The 17,968-nt window shown below is 47.3% G+C and overlaps 1 protein-coding gene across 1 annotated transcript; it reads right to left on the bottom strand.

The window, feature by feature from the left end:
- Positions 1-857: 857 nt before the first annotated feature.
- Positions 858-17,172, bottom strand: GTF2A1L (general transcription factor IIA subunit 1 like). Its single transcript, XM_053383574.1, has 9 exons — positions 17,071-17,172; positions 10,994-11,095; positions 9,587-9,710; positions 8,231-8,292; positions 5,778-5,874; positions 3,658-4,214; positions 2,523-2,810; positions 1,757-1,846; positions 858-1,126 (listed from the first exon to the last, which is right to left on the bottom strand). The coding sequence occupies exons 1-9, from the start codon at positions 17,089-17,091 to the stop codon at positions 1,019-1,021; spliced, it is 1,449 nt and encodes a 482-aa protein (XP_053239549.1). The 5' UTR covers positions 17,092-17,172; the 3' UTR covers positions 858-1,018.
- Positions 17,173-17,968: the final 796 nt, after the last annotated feature.

Below are 17,968 nucleotides of genomic sequence, written 5' to 3'. Positions count from 1 at the left end.
CTGGAACTGACGGCAGCTGGGGCCCAATAGGGAGGGCCACAGGTTCCCCATTTCTGCTTGGGGAAGGGCATACTAGGTAAGCGTAGCACTGCACAACTGAAAGTGGTGTACAGAGTCAAACAAATCAGAAATCCCCAAGGGTGCAAGTTCCCCTGCAGAATCACTGTATCATTGACTTCTAGTAGCTTTGACTGCAGAGACATCACCTTGCCAACAAAGGTCTGTATAGTTAAAGCTATGGCTTTCCCAGTAGTGATGTATGGAAGTGAGAGATGAACCATAAAGAAGGCTGATCGCCGAAGAATTGATGCTTTTGAATTATGGTGTTGGAGGAGACTCTTGAGAGTCCCATGGACTGCAAGAAGATCAAACCTCTCCATTCTTAAGGAAAGCAGTCCTGAGTGCTCACTTGAAGGACAGATCCTGAAGCTGAAGCTCCAATACTTTGGCCACCTCATAAGAAGAGAAGACTTCCTGGAAAAGACCCTGATGTTGGGAAAGATGGAGGGCACAAGGAGAAGGGGACGATAGATGACGCGATGGTTGAACAGTGTTCTCGAAACTACCGGCATGAGTTTGACCAAAGTGCAGGAGGCAGTGGAAGACAGGAGTGCCTGGCGTGCTCTGGTACATGGGGTCACGAAGAGTCGGACACGACTAAACGACTAAACAACAACAACAAGCTTTAACTGCTGGGAGACTCAAGGCCCCCAAGTTCCAGTGCCTTCCATAACTCAAGCTGGCTTGGAGATTTGGTTAGCATCAAAGAACAGAGATGCCACAAATAGATGTGCTAAGTGAGCTGCATAACCCACATTTGTGTGTGTGCACAAAAGGCAAAGCTGGTCCATGCACAATCACTGTTAACGTAGGATTTATTCATTTTTTACATGTGTTTTTCATGTGAAGTCTCTTTTCACATTGCAGTATTTCACATTTCGGAAGGCAAGCATTTCAGTATATTCTTACCGAACGTTGCACAAAAAAATCAAAAACACTCTGGATATTTTTGTACATTTCACCATTCTGCATCTCCAATGGCTTTGGAAAAAACGTAGTCCTTTCCCCCAAAGCACATCACACCGTCTTTCAAGTAGAACTTCCATCTGTTCTTACTCCGCTGAACCTGGTAAAAAACAAAAAGCAGTATACTGGGGCCTTTAAATCCCACTAAAATAACAGTTGCTTTCCTTGGTAAGCAATGGGAAATATTGAACAATTAAAAACAATTCATGTACTAAAAGCAGAAGCACTCAGAAATATCTACACTGCAAACTTAAAAAGTAGCTTACATGTGGAACAAGCAACCTTGCAAGGCAGGGAGCTGTTCAGGATTCCAGACAGCCACACCTTTTTCCGGGGAAACTCCATTCCTTCCCACCCACTAGGCAACTCCCATATGCAGCTCCCATCAGCTCCAGCCAACATGGCCAATGGAAAGGACTGATGGGATTTGCAGTCCATACCCCCCCAAAAGCAAATAAAACAGTCTTAATTTATTCCTAGGTCCACTTCCCACATTATTTGGTTTCAGTTGTTTTACTTAAGACACAAAGTGTAAATGCATCATACGGGAACTTTCATCAGGGAAACATGATTGGTGCGGCTGCCTGTGGAAAAACTCACTGCATGGCAAACCCAGGTCTGTGTTAGATGTGAACGAGGGAGGCAGTTACATTTTCCCCAAACATTTAACAGGGCTGGGAAGACTTAAATTGTAAAGGCCCATTTAACTAGCAAGCATTCTTCACTGTACCTTGTCATACTGGCATACAATTATGTTATCGGTGTCAAATACATCTGGTGTCTCCTGCTCACTGACATCGTCCCCAGAATTTAAAGGATCCTAAAAAATGGAAAGTTTTTTTTTTTCCTGATTGGCATTGAACTATGTTACTTAAATAACAACAAGAAGAACTGGTCAACTCTGTTATGTAGCAGCCTTCCAAGAACACAAAGGGTTGATATAGTGGCCACTCTGGGATGTGCAAGTATATGTGGAATTTTGAGGAAGTGTTATGAGGAACCAGCACAAAATACTGCCATAGGACGTGTTTGTTGTAACACAGAGGATGTCTCCATCTCAGTTTCTGCATGTGCAAAACAGGTGGGGCAATCTACAGGGCAGAGCATGCCTTTTCATGCAGGAAAAGAATGAAAGGGGGAGAGATGTTTTTCATCAGTGCCATCGCCCCAACAGGTGCATCACAATTGATCGTGTCTGCAGTGCAGATCATGTAACTGGATGGCATGCAGGTGAGCATCAAAGACTCAAAGTGCCCAAATCTGGATTGGCATCAAAGTTCACAAGTAACAAAACAAGAATAAAGATGCAATATCTTCCCCATTTTGGTCCTTGAAATTGCTCTCTGATTCCTGCCATTTATCTATTTCATAAAACTAATACACTGCTTGACTGTAAGAAGAAAAAGAAAACTGAAAGCAGTTTGCATTGTGTGTAGTTTCAGCCTCACCCACAAATGTGAAAAGAAAGTCATTTTCAAGTGAATCGAAAGCTTTACCTCCTCAATTATGTCAACCGAGGGTTCATCCACATCACTACTGCTGCTAAGAGATTGATTGTCTGAGGTACTGTTTTCACCGTCTTCTTCCTCTTCCTCATCCAGGACCTTCAGATCTTCAGCATCAATGATGCCCACAAGTTCCTCATCTTCCCCATCTCTTGGGCTTTCTATTTCTGCCTTGGGAGAAACATCACCCGTTCCATCCAGCTGAATTATCTCTTCAATATTATTGGCAATATCCTTCTGGGTCTGCAGATCAGCTTCCATCTGCACGCTAGTCTCTAGCTGGAAGGAAGACGTGCACTACACTGAAGACATGGGAGCTTTTCCTCACAAACAAATGCCCACCACACTGCTTCTGAAGCCTTGCCCTTCTGTCTATGGGGGAGGCTCACAAGATCAATTCAGACATCAGCGTGCTCACAGAAAAGATGCATGACAACTATTATCCGTGTCAACTTCCCAGGGTCAAACCTAGGAGCAGGGCTTAGGAGGAATCTAAGATCCTCCTCCCAGCTTTCAATCACTGAAAATTTACAAAGATAAATCGAGATGAAATGAAACTATTCCACAAGCATACACTCATTTTTTAAAAAGCCTTCAGAAAGTAGTCCTTAATAATAATAATAATAATAATAATAATAATAATAAGCAATGGGAATAATTCAGGGTAGTGCTAAGCAGATCATTCCATCAGCACAAGCATTTCTGCATATGTGGTGGAAGAATCTCCCTTCTCTGCCCCACCCCTGCTGTTCCTGAGGTTCTCCTGACCCCCCACATATACAATTTGGGGGCATGGGAGGAGTGGGGAATACTTACTGCACTTGTTTAGTCTTTATTCAGCATCCTCTGGTAGGAACAGCTAATTTAATCCCCCTTATGGGTGCACGCCAGCTCCTTTAAGTACCTCATTCTCAATTTTAAATGGGAAGAATATGGTAAATACCCAAGAGCATGCTTATTTCACAATTCTGCACACATCCTACGTTCTGCTACATTTTAAAAATCACATTTGCAAGCAGTTTTGAACAGAAGAAAGAGGGAAAGAAATCCTTCAAAAGAAAGTAGGGAACCTGTGGCCCAGCAAATGTGGTTGGACTCTGTCCCTGCTTTAAAATGAAAGAATTACCTCTTCAGAAAAGGAGAGGTTGGCTTCATCAGACAGGAGAGTGCTGTCGTCCAACTCGTTGCCCATAATTATCAGCTCAATTATATCGTTGGGATCCAGTGGCTGCTCAAGATTGACTGGCAATTCTGACCCATTGGGAGAGCTTCCTGCCGTCGCTTCTGTGGCCGCTGTAGGGCAGTGTGCTTCAGATAATTTCAAGTCAAGAATAACTGCATTTGGATGGGTCTCCAGGGAGCTGGTTGGTTGCTCTCTTACCAGAGCTCCCACTGCAGCTTTCCCATGACTCCCAATAGCCTCCTGCATGACAGCAGCAGCAGGTAAGGTCTTCTCTTCCATTCCTACTTGCTGAGATACAGCAGGATTCAGGGCCTGCAGGTTTTCACTGGGTGCCTGATGAGAAGAGGCGTTCACTGGCACGGCACCAGCGGTGGCAGGCTGAGCTCCTGAGGGCTGCCGCCCGAGCTGTTGGAATATTTGCTGGACTGGATTCTGGAGGACAGTTGCACCTCCCGGGGCCTGGGTGACCACCACTGGCATGTTGACTTTATACAGCTGCCCTAAGAAAGAGAAACTGAATATTGTGAGTAGGCCTGTCTCCCTCAATGACCAATCAGAACTGCTTGGGAAGAGAGCCAGAGGTGAGCCAAATTCCTTGGTTTGCCAGCTCTACTGCCATTCAGCTTTTCCCCTCCCACAAAGTTTCATCCATCAACAGTCAGCTCAACGTTGCAGTTAGCAGAGGGTTAAACACACGTAAACACATACATGGTCCACCTGGGGCCCTCCAGATCTTTTTTCTTTTCTTCCATTAAAAACAAACAAACCAAAACCTTACGTTTATATCCTCACTTTCTTCCATCATGGAACATACATGCAGTTCCCAGATAGTACTCCATCCAGGCACTAACCAACCAGACCTGCTTAGCTTCAACCAGATAGTGGCTTCATGTGCCTTCAAGCCATAATCTGGGGTTGATCTAGAAGAGCCAGGTAGATGAGAGCTGTCACATGGATGATGGAGGGCAAACTAATGCCAGTGTACTGGAAGAAGCAAAGATCACCAGTGTCGAAGGAATGATTCTTCAACATCAACTTCGTTGGACTGGTCATGTTGTGCAGATACCTGATTATCATCTTCAAAAGCAACTACTCTATTTTGAACTTAAAAATGGGAAGCGCAATGCTGGTGGTCAACAAATGAGGTTTAAAGGCTCTCTCAAGGCAAATCTTTAAAAATGTAGTATAAACACTGACAACTGGGAAACGCTGGCCTGTGAGCGCTCCAATTGGAGAACAGCCTTTACCAAAGGAATCATGGGCTTTGAAGAAAGATGCTCAAACTCAGGACAAAAGGGAGAAACGTGCTAAGAGGAAGGAATGCTTGGCAAACCCTCACCGTGATCAACTCCCACCGGGAAACCTATGTCCCCACTGTGGAAGGATGTATGAATCTTGAATTGGCCTCCACAGTCACTTATGGACTCACTGTTAAGACCGTGTTTATGGAAGACAATCTTACTCGACCAAGAGTGATCACCGAAGAAGAAGAAGAAGAAGAAGAAGAGGAGGAGGAGGAGGAGGAGGAAAGGAGGGTGGAGCAAGCTTGTTTCCTCCTGCTCCAGAAGGAAGAACCTGAACCAACGGATTCAAGTTATAAGAAAAGGGATTCCAACCAAACCTCAGGAAGAACTTTCTGACAGTAAGAGCTGTTTGACAGTGGAACACTCTCTTGGAAGGTGGAGGACTCTCCTTCCTTAGAAGTTCTTAAACAGAAGTTGGATGGCCATCTGTCGTGGATGATTTAGTTGAGATTCCTGCCTTCCAACTCTACAATTCTATGATCTACGATTCCCTAATTCTATGATCAGCTTTCATTGTGCAAACCTGAATTTCTTGGGGTGCAACTGAATCCCACCCAAAAGCAGCAGCAGCCTGGAAACACCGTGCAACAGTTTTTTTGTTCCTTTTTTATTAAACTAGTTTGTGGTGCAGTCGTTACCCTTAAAGCTTATCAACAGCCAACTTCCACATTGCAAAATCCTCGCAGTCTTCCTCGCACACTTCTTCAAACCCTGCCAACCGTATCAACCATGTTCCAAGCCTGCACCTGCTCTGCTTACCAGAAGCTGCCTGCAGAGTCACGCCAGCAGGTATTTGGATGGGATAGGCAAAGCCTGAAGGCAGGGTGAAGATTGTACCAGCAGACCTGGAAGTGCCCTGAAGAGAAAGGAAGCCCATCAGGAAAATTCAGTTAGATTTTGTAGATCGCAGCCCATGTTCTGTTCCAGTATCTCTAAAATATCCCCACCTCCCCGTAATGGATCACTTGGAACATGGCTGAGGGTCTTGATGGACCACTCAGGGATTTTCCTGCCTGCCGTAGCAATTGCAAAGTGCTCCACAATACTGTAGCAACTAGCTGTTTAGTGCTTCATACTGGAGAATTTGTGGAATGTCACATTGTTATCTGGGCACTCTAATCTTGGTCACTTTGAAAAATAAAGCTCTGCATTAGTATATAATAATCCCAGGGTCCTTTGAAGGACATGTCCTTGCGTCAGCCTTTTCCATCCCAGTGCCCTCCAGATCTTGCAGCCTTGGCCAACCCTCCTCCTGAAGTTCACAGCAGCCAAGATTTTCAGTTTGTTCAATCTGCCAGCTCATCATTTGTTGCCTGGTTTTCGTCTCGCAACAGTCAGTTGTGTTTCTGTAGCCCTGAAACACTTCCCCAGTTCCCCCTTGAAGCTACAGCAGATGCAGAACAAGTCTAGACAGGGCTTGGAGGCTTGGAGCACCTCCCAAGTGCTTTGCTAAATAGTAGTAGCAGTAGCAGTAGTTTTTATTATTTTATTATTTATACTCCGCCCATCTGGATGGGTTGCCCCAGATACCCTGGACAGCAACCAACACATATAAATGCATAATAAAACATCAAACATTAAAAACCTCCCCATATAGGGCTGCCTTCAGATGTCTTCTAAAAGTAGTATGTCCCCTTGACATCTAATGGGAGGACATTCCACAAGGGAGGGCACCACTGCTGAGAAGAGCCTCTGCCTTGCTCCCTGTAACCTCACGTCTCATAGTGAGGGAACTGCCAGAAGATCCTTGGAGGAGGACCTCAGTGTCTGGCTTGAGCAATGGGGGTGGAGACGCTCCTTCAGGTATACTGGGCCGAGGCCATTTAGGGCTGTAAAGGTCAGGGCCAGCACTTTGAATTGTGCTTGAAAATGCACCGGGAAACAATGTAGGTCTTTCAGGACCAATGTTATAGGGTCCTAGTAGCCACTCCCAGTCACCAGTCTAGCTGCCGCATTCTGGATTAGTTGTAGTTTCTGGGTCACCTTCAAAGGCAGCCCCACATAGAGTGAATAGCAGTAGTCCAAGTGGGAGATAACCAGAGCTTGCACCACTCTGGCGAGACAGTCCGTGGGCAGGTAGGGTCTCAACCTGCGTACCAGATGGAGCTGGTAGACAGCTGCCCTGGACCTGCGCCTCCATGGACAGCTGTGAATCCAAAATGACTCCCAGGCTGTGCACCTGATCCTTCAGGGGCACAGTTACCCCATTCAGTACCAGGGAGTCCCCCACACCTGTCCACCACTGTACTTCTGTCTTGTTGGGATTCAACCTTAATCCGTTAGCTGCCACCCACCTCCAGACACTCACACAGGGCATGTAGCAGGAGGGTAATGTAGAAATGACCCCACTGTAGAAAGTTGGGTTTTACATTTGTTGCTCTTCCCACTTTTGCCTCTGGTGCTTCCCAGCCTTAGTGTTTGGCCTTGGGAAAGTTTCCCCAAATGCAGCCCTTGGGCTGCAATACGTTGGCCACTCTGCTACTGCAAATTATTCTCCTGAGTACGTTATTAGAGGGCATATTGTATCCAGACTTGCACATCTGTGACTGGAAGGCTCCATCCATTAACATGGAGAGACAGGATCTAGAAGCGGTGCTCTGGTTTTCTCCTAACTCCTCTTTGCTTTGCAGCAACAAGCACCACCTCCCATGCAGTCCCGTCCCCCCCAATCCTATGGGACAGTTTTTCCAAGGGGCTGCAGGGAGAGACAAAACAGATGAAAATCACTGCCTTCTGTCTTCCTCTAGCACCGCCAGGAGTCTGTGATGTGCAAGCCTGGACCCAATCCATCGTACAGACAAGCCTAGCAAAAGCATCAATTCAATACATAAATGGCAAGTTGCTTTCAAATGCTTTTAGGAGACAAGCTATTAAATTAATACAATAAATGAAATAAGGGAAACCAATCTCAAATGTACCAAGAGAAGGCCACGTCTACAATTGGGATTAGGATGGCAGACAAAAGTAGCGTAATGGTCGTCGTCCCCATCCCTAATCGATACGAAACTCTTTAAAAACGGACTGGGCATCTTTATAATTACCGGTGTTTGCAATATGAATGTTGATTGCTTGATTACAATTGGCATTTTGCAAGGCTATTTATCATCACCAAAGATTGTTAAACTGGGAAACGTTGATACTGATACAGAATTTAAGGTTTTTGCCTTTGAGGGAGATAAGAAAAATCATAAGGCAATGCTAAGTCTACATACAAGTTCGGCCGCCGCTGCCGCTGATGTAGCAAACTGTTGAATTCCTCTGCCGGCAGCAGCACCTAAAGGAATATCGTTTAAATAACAAGTGTCACAAGGGCTTCATGTAAAGTTTTGAATTCTCCTGCATGGTGATTCCTCCCACTGCATATGCATCACCATTAAGCGCTGACAAAAAATCAGCAGAGGCGAGAGGCTGGCGTCAGGGGGCGTTCCCAGACAATTGCTTTATTAAGCATCCATCACAATTTGTTTGCAGGGAGATTAGGCAATGCTGGCTATTTAATGAGCATTCCTTCTGATTTGTCTGCAGGGAGGTGATCTGACATTGCACCAAAGCAGATTATCACCCCAAGCACATCCCCCCCCTCACTTTCCTTCTTGCAAAAAGTCCAACCTTTCCGAGAAGTGAGCTTGTTGCGCAAGACCTCCCAATCCACAACATTTGCCCAACTGGAAAACTGGCTGGTACGTGATTGAATCCCACCCGAAAATAGCAACAGTCGTGAAGCACCCTTGGTGTTACAGTAAGGCCACAAGTCTTCTCTTTGTTTAACCTGTCATCAAGCCAGCACCACACTTTGACTTGTGACTGCAATTCATTCAGAGCACTCCTACGCCTCTCAGTTTGTATGTAAATCCCACTCTCTTCAAAGGGGCTTACTTCCAGGGGGAAAAGCAAAGGACCCCCGGACAGCTAAGTCCAGTCAAAGGTGACTATGGGGTGCGGGGCTCACCTCGCGTTCAGGCCAAGGGAGTCGGTGTTTGCTCACAGACAGCTTTCCGGGTCATGTGGCCAGCAGGACTAAGCTGCTTCTGGCACAACGGAACACCATGACGGAAACCAGGGCACATGGAAACACTGTTTACCTTCCCAGCGCACCGGTATATATTTATCTACTTGCACTGAGATGCTTTCGAACTGCTAGATTGGCAGGAGCTGGGACAAAGCAATGGGAGCTCACTCCGTCATGGGGATTTGAACCACCGACTTTCCGATCGGCAAGTCCAAGAGGCTCAGTGTTCAGACTCAGTGGCGTAGGACTGTGGCCTGTGCCTGGCAATGTATTATTGCCTAGCAGATATCCATTACTAAAACCGGAAACTGCAGCTCCTTTCATACCTGACCAACAGCCACGCTGGGGCTGATGGGAGCTGGAATCAAGCCAAATATGGAAGTCACCATGTTGGCTCTGCCTGGTCTAACCCAGCCTTGTCTACTGAGGGGCACCCCTTCTCTGCCATCACATACAAGAATTGAACAAGGGGTTTTCTGCAGGCCAGATGTACGCTTCCCCAGTGAGCTACCCATGGCCACCACTGTGCAGTATCTGCAGAAAGAGACCGTTCATCAACCTGTTGTCGTCTGCAGGGCTTGGTGGAAGTTGGGAGGCAGGTGCAAGGTGAACTGGGGAGGAAGGTGGCTGTGGCGGAAGAAGCTTTCCGTCGCTTTAGACTGCATCACTTTCGTTTCCCAGCGCTGCAAGAAAAGGTGGTTTGAAAACACACACACACATAAAGGTGAAAAGATCTCATTTAAGCCAGCTGATTTTTCCACTCCCCGTCAGGATCTAACCTAACCCGTTGGCCTTATATATTGTTGAGTTTGGCCTCCTCTGCCACTGCGGGTGGGCCTATCACCAGGGCTATGCTAAAATAATTACCTGGTGCACGATAAAGGACCCATTAATTGTTCATTAATGAATAATTGCAGGGTGAAACTCAGGAACAGTCCTCTGAAGCAAAGAGCTAAGTTTTCCATGGAAGTCATCCATCTGGATAACTGGGGTACAGCCTTAAGACTTTGTATTAGCTGCTTTTAGGGGATCTGGTGCAGGATCGGTGATTAAGTTACCTGCTTTGGGGGGCGTTTTTGCTTCCATTATACTCTGCTGGTATATTTGTGAACAAACCAATATTATAGAAATACAGAGAGATTCCGGTGTGCATGCTCCCTCTCACATCTGCAGGAAACTAAACATCATTGCACTATCCCTGGACTCTATTCAAGAAAGCGGGGAGCATCTAAGATTATAATAAGCATCCTCGGTGCTATTTTTTCTAGAAAAAGAGGTGCCAGAACTCACCATGAACACACCTCCCTTGTTCTCTTAGAAAGGCAATGGTGCCCACCTGAGAGGTGCTGAAACTGAGTTCTGGCAAGTTTCGGCTGGAAAAAAAAAGTCCTGACCATCCCCGTTTGGAAGTATGCAAGAACCAGAAGCATGATCTTTGTGAGGAAATTGCAAGACAGAGCACAAGAACATACACTCAGCTCAGAGTGTACTTCAGAACCCAATAACCAGAATTTTGATTTTTAGGGGTAGTTCCACATCCCATCATTAACTAAAAAATGAAGATAGATATGACTCCCTTTCACCCCTGTGACACAGACAGATGCTGTCAACTCTAAATATGAACTAAACTGGTAATCAGTGGCAAGCAGTGGTAGGATAGTAATGAGGAGCTGAAGAGTTTGGGGGATCTCAACAGCTTGCTCACTAATTTGGCCTTATCTGGTGAATTTCTCTTTTATTTATTTGGCACTATTGACATATAGCGGTCCAGGAGATCTTATTATCGTCCCTGCTGTGAAATAAGTGGCGGGGCTTTGTCCCTGCCCCACCCTCCACTGCACCACTGATGTCAAAGTAAAGTGTTTGGGCTTTTCTGCAGAAAACAGGAATACAGGCTACTCAGACCAGACTAGGAATGGGAGAAGGAGAGAGAGGGGAAACTGCAAACCAGAGCCGTTCAACTCACCCGCTTCAGCTCTTTCAGGACCTGCTCATCGACCCCTTCTTCCGCAAAGACATCCTGGACAACTTCAATCACATCGTCGATAACCGATTTGTAGAATTTAGGCTGTGTGGCACATGAATCACAGAGGGGGGAAGAGTTAAAAGGAGGCTCCCTGTCTCTGTGTGTTGCAGTTCCATGAGAGAACATAGGAAGATGCTGCCTTGCACCATGTCAAACCACTGACATATATCTAACTCAATGATGTCTACACTAGCTGGCAGCAGCAGATGGGGTGCTCCCAAACCTGCCTGGAGATGCAGGGGAATGAAATTGAGCCCTACTGCATACGAACCAGGTGTTCCGCCACTGAGCTTCGCCCCTTCTGTGATACTAAAGAAGTTGCATTGGGTCCAGAACTGAGGAATCTCCCATTTTCCCTTTCAAAACATTCACAGGTCTGGCCATCGTGGCTGCAAAACAGGGTTTAAACATGGATGGGCAATGGCTGGTGAAGTCTCAGGAGACCTAGGTATCTCTCAATAAGATCAGCAGCGCTCAGGGTGCTAAAGGAGGGGGGAGTAGTCTTGCACCCGGGTCCTGCTTGCCAATTTCTCCCCGGGGAATCTGGCTGGACACTGTGATCCAGCAAGCTCTTCCTGTGTTCTTAAAGGAGCCCTCTCCACTTCTATGCATGCATGGCCCACTGTGCCCAATAGTGTTTCACTTTCCAGATAAGTGTACACGGGACTGCAACCTCAATTCAATTTCTGCCCTGTCTGTTCCAAAGCAGTTGGCGCAGGTAAACACAGTTCTTTTCCTTTGGCCATGCAAAATGCCCAGTTACGTTAAAGTCACCCCACACCTGGGGTATGGGGTGTATTGGGTGTGAGGGGAGCGGGACGACCTCTGGTGGAGGGTACATCATGCTCCTTCTGGGGTAGTTTGTCCACCTTTGGTCCCCACCCTGCACTCAGCTCTCACCTAATTATTATTATTACTACTACTACTACTACTACTACTACTACTACAGTGGTACCTCGGGGTAAGAACTTAATTCATTCTGGACGTCCATTCTTTACCTGAAACTGTTCTTAACCTGAGGTACCACTTTAGCTAATGGGGCCTCCCACTGCCGCCGTGCCAGTGTCGCGCGATTTCTGTTCTCATCCTGAAGCAAAGTTCTTAACCCGAGATACTATTTCTGGGTTAGCAGAGTCTGTAACCTGAAGCATCTGTAACCTGAAGTATCTGTAACCTGAAGCATCTGTAACCCGCGGTAAAGGTAAAGGGACCCCTGACCATTAGATCCATTTGTGGCCGACTCTGGGGTTACGGCGCTCATCTCGCTTTATTGGCCAAGGGAGCCGGCATACAGCTTCCGGGTCATGTGGCCAGCAGGACTAAGCTGCTTCTGGCAAACCAGAGCAGCGCATGAAAACTCTGTTTACCTTCCCGCCGAAGTGGTACCTATTTATCTACTTGCACTTCGTGCTTTCGAACTGCTAGGTTGGCAGGAGCAGGGACCGAACAACGGGAGCTCACCCCATTGCGGGGATTTGAACTGCCAACCTTCTGATTGGCAAGTCCTAGGTTCTGTGGTTTAACCCACAGCGCCACCCGCATCCCAGGTACCACTGTATTATTATTCGTCTCAAACCCTCAGCAAGTTAGGGACTTTCCCTGCATGTGAAGACAGGCTCCAGAGGATTGAGCGAACAAGACCAGAAGTGGATCCAATGGTCAAGAAGGTGGTTTTTGCATGTGCTGTCAAAGGAAATGAGGGGCCAATGAGGCTCGTCAGCCTGGCAAGGTAGACCATCCAGGAGAAGGAAATCTCTGGTCCTAAACTTCCGCTGCCTTGTGGCTATACCCATTCATGAGAAAGGCTTCAGGAGTAAACCTCAAGGAACAAGCTGTACCCTCTGCCCTGCATGACATCTTGAGGGAGAAGAAGAGGCTAAGCAGTGAACCCTACACAAATCTGGAGTCCCTAACATGGCCGGATAGTGCTTTGTACTTGTCCTCCTGGCAATTCCTGCAGCCAAGCTGGTGCAACACGTCTTGCTCTGCTTTCCTTTGGACCACATCGGCGAGGCCAAGAGGAGGGTCTTGTTGTCTGGGAAGCCCAGGACTTCCATACCTCTCTTGGTATGTCCCACGGAGGATCTTACGGTCTTCAAACAAAAACATCTTGGAGATCCCGGGCCACAGGGAGGTTAGGCTGGCCTCAACCAGAGCCAGGGCTTTTTCGGCTGTGGCCCCGATGTGGTGCAACGCTCTGTCACAAGAGACTAGGGCCCTGGGGGACTTGACATCTTTCCGCAGGGCCTGCAAGACAGAGCTGTTCCACCAGGCCTTTGGCCAATGCACAGTCTGACCCCCTCCTTTGGTAATCCTCACAGAACTCTAGCCCGATGGTTGCCATTAATTTGATTTGAACTGACTTTATAATGAATTGATTTTAGAATGCTGTATTATTTTATTGTTGTTAGTCACTCTGAGCCCGGCTTCTGCTGGGGAGGGCGGGATATAAATAAAATATTATTATTAATATGATATACATACCGCCCAGGCTTACACCCCAGGGAGGTCACTTTGGTGCTGCTAATGGAGCAGTTTGACTTCACCCCCAGAGGCGCACTCCATTGTCTCTCAAGCCATACAAATGCCATAACCCCACACCTGTTCAGCACAGAAGCAACACAACCCAGGAGGGAGTGAAGGGGACATAAGTTTCTCTCCAGGCCCCCATGCATTCACAGTAAGTCATGGTGTGGCTTGGTGTGACGTGCAAAGCAGGCTATTAATTTCACATTTTGCCACATTTCCCAGCAAATAAATGTCTTTGCAACATTAAGCTTGTTTTCCTCACTTCTTCTTTTTTTTTTTTAATGCTTTAAATGTAAAGCTTCAGAAACTTCCCCAGAATACATGCAAACTTGTGTTATCGTCATTTCTAAAATTTCAAGACTTTCAAACTAGGTCAGATTTACCCCGAAAATACATGACATTAATTTCAGCACAGGCTTAGTTTAGTGCTGTTAGGCACACGCCCACAAAACATTTATTCTAATAACAGAAGCTTTGCGAGTAATCTCCCAATCTTGAGTTTTAAGATAAGCACATTAACAATTTGAGTATCATCGACAAATTTAAAACCCGGCACAAAGTTAACACCAAAAATAAATAAATGTCTGAAGCGTGACAGCCCCTCGAATTAAATGTTCCATGTGCATTTTGTTCAAACAGCAGGTTTATAAGTTTGCTCTTCTAAAATATCCATGCTCTGGAGTAGCTCAGGACATCATGGCAGTCATGAATGGAGGCTGGACTGCTCAACAGACAGTGGAATGTGCTACCTCCCTTCTTGGCGATTCTGAATTCTGCAGTGTGGGGGGTTGGACTCGATGACCCTTGAGGTCCCTAGAACGGCCTGCTAGATTAGGCCAGTGGCCCATCTAGTCTAGCATCCTGTCCTCACAGTGACCAGTCAGGTGATTCTGGGAAACCTGCCAGAAGCCAAGCACAAGAGCATTCTCCCCTGCTGCAGTTCCCGGCAACTAGTAGAATAAAAAATTGTAGAGTTGGGAGGGATCTCCAGGGGTCATCTAGCCCAGCCCCCTGCAATGCAGGGATTCTGCTCACAGCCAACCCTAAGTGGGCTCGGACCACCAACCACTGACCCATTGCACAAAAGCATTACTGCTTCCGCAGAGCACAGCCTCTCCTCCATGAATTTGCCCAATCCTCTTTCAAGCTGGCAGCCATCACTGCCTCTTGTGGAAGTGAGTTCCAAAGTTTAACTATGTCCTGTGTGGGGAGGAAAACTTTTCCTTTTATCCATCCTGAATCTTCCAATGCTCAGCTTCGTTTGATGCCCGTGAGTTTTAGTGTTATGAGAGGGGGAGAGAACCTTTTCTCTTCTCCACTTTATCCAGAAACAGTGGCTCTTGTTCTCCTGTCCTGTCCCCTTTATAAAGATCTGAGAAATGAGATCATCACCCCGCTCTTACTTACCATCCCAGGCCGCCCATCTGTGGCCACATTGTTCTTTCTTTTATCAGATCAAAATGATCAGACAACAGCAAAGGTTGCTAGCTTTATCGAGGGTGCAATGAGATTAAGGGCCACTATTTGAACAATAATCTTGGTCATCTGATTGTCCTTTTTACCCATTGTTGTCTTTTAAATTGTATATATTGCTTGTTTTGTGTTGCTGTGGCCATTGGCTAATGCAAATAAAGTTTATCTACGTCTTGTCCACTTTCTCTGTGCCATGCATAATTTCACTAACTTTTATCATGTCGCCTCTTGCTCTCATTTTCTCTAACCTAAAAACGTTCCTTGCCAACAAAGGTCCGTATGGTAAAAGCTATGGTTTCCCCAGTAGTGATGTATGGAAGTGAAAGCTGAACCATAAAGAAGGCTGATCACCGAAGAATTGATGCTTTTGAATTATGGTGCTGGAGGAGACTCTTGAGAGTCCCATGGACTGCAAGAAGATCAGACTGATCCATTCTGAAGGAAATCAGCCCTGAGTGCTCACTGGAAGGACAGATCCTGAAGCTGAGGCTCCAATACTTTGGCCACCTCATGAGAAGAGAAGACTCCCTGGAAAAGACCCTGATGTTGGGAACGATGGAGGGCACAAGGAGAAGGGGACGACAGAGGATGAGATGGTGGGACAGTGTTCTCGAAGCTACCAGCATGAGTTTGACCAAACTGCGGGAGGCAGTGGAAGACAGGAGTGCCTGGCGTGCCCTGGTCCATGGGGTCACGAAGAGTCGGACACGACTAAACGATTAAACAACAACAACAACAAAAATGTTCCAGGGCTTTGGAAAGAGAGGTAGCTGCAGGCTACCTCCATTAGCAACATTTGGGGGAGGGCGAGGGATTAGCCCCACGATGTAAAATATAGACCAAAAGTGTAACTCTGCTGGGTTGGCCGAACCTTCCAACCAATCCAGCATTCCTGTTTCCCAAAATGCTTTTGGGAATCACTGAAGTAGGACCTGAAAACAACAGCCCTGCCCTGGCTGCCTTCCCACTCCCCACCACCGGTGCACATGGAGGTTTAAAGGTAGACTGCCTCTAAACACGGAAGCTTCATTGCAGTAACCTGGCTTCAAAGTGCACCAAGAGACCATTATTAGCCTGACTAGTTCTTCCTAGCCATCCCTTTCAAAGCGATGTAAATCAAGGTGGCGGTGGTACTTCACCCACAACTGCATACAACTAACGGTGCCCTATACTAACATGATGGGACGCGGGTGGTGCTGTGGGTTAAACCACAGAGCCTAGGGCTTGCTGATCAGAAGGTTGGCGGTTCGAATCCCCACAAAGGGGTGAGCTCCCGTCGCTCGGTCCCTGCTCCTGCCAACCTAGCAGTTCGAAAGCACGTCAAAGTGCAAGTAGATAAATAGGTACCGCTCCGGCGGGAAGGTAAACAGCGTTTCCGTGCGCTGCTCTGGTTCGCCAGAAGCGGCTTAGTCATGATGGCCACATGACCCGCAAGCTGTATGCCGGAGTCCCTCGGCCAATAAAGCGAGATGAGCGCCACAACCCCGGAGTCGGTCACGACTGGACCTAATGGTCAGGGGTCCCTTTACCTTTATAGTTCTTCCTAGCCATCCCTTTCAAAGCCGTGGTGGTCTTCACCCACAACTGCATACAACTAACCATGCCCTATACTAGCATAACACAATAGAAAGGTGATATATACCACCTCTCTAACATGGGGTGCTTCAATGCCAATCTCTTGGGGTTCGGTTCAGTTAAATGCCAGGAGGACTGGGGGGTGAGTCTTTAAAAGAAAAATGTACTTTTTCTGCTCCCCTAATCCAGCGATTCTTTTAAGTACCACCCAGAGCCTCTTAATGGGTCTGCTCAAGGGAAGGAATTTGGGGACCCCCCCTCTGCAAAAGGACACACACACACACCCAAACACAGCCAAGTGCATTAGCATCCTAAGAGGGAAGGGGGGATGTTTGTAAGCCGGCTAAGCCCAGGGTTTAAACGTGCCTGGGCGCTTCCCTGAGCCAAGCTGAGGTTCTCCCCCCTATTCCCCGCCCCCCACCCCAGCTTTTCGCCCTCACCACGGGGTTGCCATGAGCCATCTCTCCTCGCCCTCTCGCAGCTCGGCGGCCACCGCCTAACGCCCGTCCGCGCGCGCCCCCTGTCGGTTCCCGAGCCAACTGCCGAGCAGCCGGTCCCTTTCGCCCCTCCGCCGGCTGCCGGCGCTCTGGGAGGGAGGTGTCAATTAGAGGGGAGGTTTCGCTGGAAATGAACGGTCGGTGGGGTGGGAGAGGGCTGGACCTAGAAGCTTTCTATTTTTAAATAAAATGTTTATTGAGTTTTGCATGCACGTGACCACAAAACGTGTGTTCGTGGCATTTTTAAAAAATTGGGGGTTGGGGGTTGCGGGGCAGGGTTTTTAAAAGGGGGAATTAAAGGAAAATAACCAAAGGCTTGTGGTTATAATTCGCATTCATCTCTGGAATACCTTTAACACCAGTGCATTCTCCTCATACCTCTGTGCATAGAGTTGGAAAGGGAAAGGTAAAGGGACCCCTGACCATTAGGTCCAGTCGTGACCGACTCTGGGGTTGCGGCGCTCATCTCGCTTTATTGGCCGAGGGAGCCGGCGTACAGCTTCCAATTCATGTAGCCAGCATGACTAAGCCGCTTCTGGAGAACCAGAGCAGCGCACGAAAACGCCGTTTACCTTCCCGCCGGAGCGGTACCTATTTATCTACTTGCACTTTGACGTGCTTTTGAACTGCTAGGTTGGCAGGAGCAGGGACCAAGCAACGGGAGCTCACACCATCGCAGGGATTCGAACCACCGACCTTCTGATCGGCAAGCCCTAGGCTCTGTGGTTTAACCCACAGTGCCACCAGCATCCCGCATAGAGTTGGAAGGGAACCCCAATTGTGGAATCTCAACGAAAGCATCCATGACAGAACTTTCTTGTTCAGTGTCCCATCCTCAGCT

This window comes from Podarcis raffonei, chromosome 3 (assembly GCF_027172205.1).
Source record: "Podarcis raffonei isolate rPodRaf1 chromosome 3, rPodRaf1.pri, whole genome shotgun sequence".
NCBI lineage: Eukaryota > Metazoa > Chordata > Lepidosauria > Squamata > Lacertidae > Podarcis > Podarcis raffonei.
This window is presented reverse-complemented; position numbering and strand designations above follow the sequence as displayed.

Excerpts from the sequence above, each read along its gene's own strand:
- GTF2A1L (XM_053383574.1), bottom strand. The coding sequence starts at position 17,091 with ATGGCTCATGGCAACCCCGTG. Across the intron at positions 2,811-3,657 it reads ACCTCTCCTTTTCTGAAGAG|CTAGAGACTAGCGTGCAGAT; the intron begins GTAATTCTTTCA and ends TCTTCCTTCCAG. Across the intron at positions 1,847-2,522 it reads CGGTTGACATAATTGAGGAG|GATCCTTTAAATTCTGGGGA; the intron begins GTAAAGCTTTCG and ends TCCATTTTTTAG.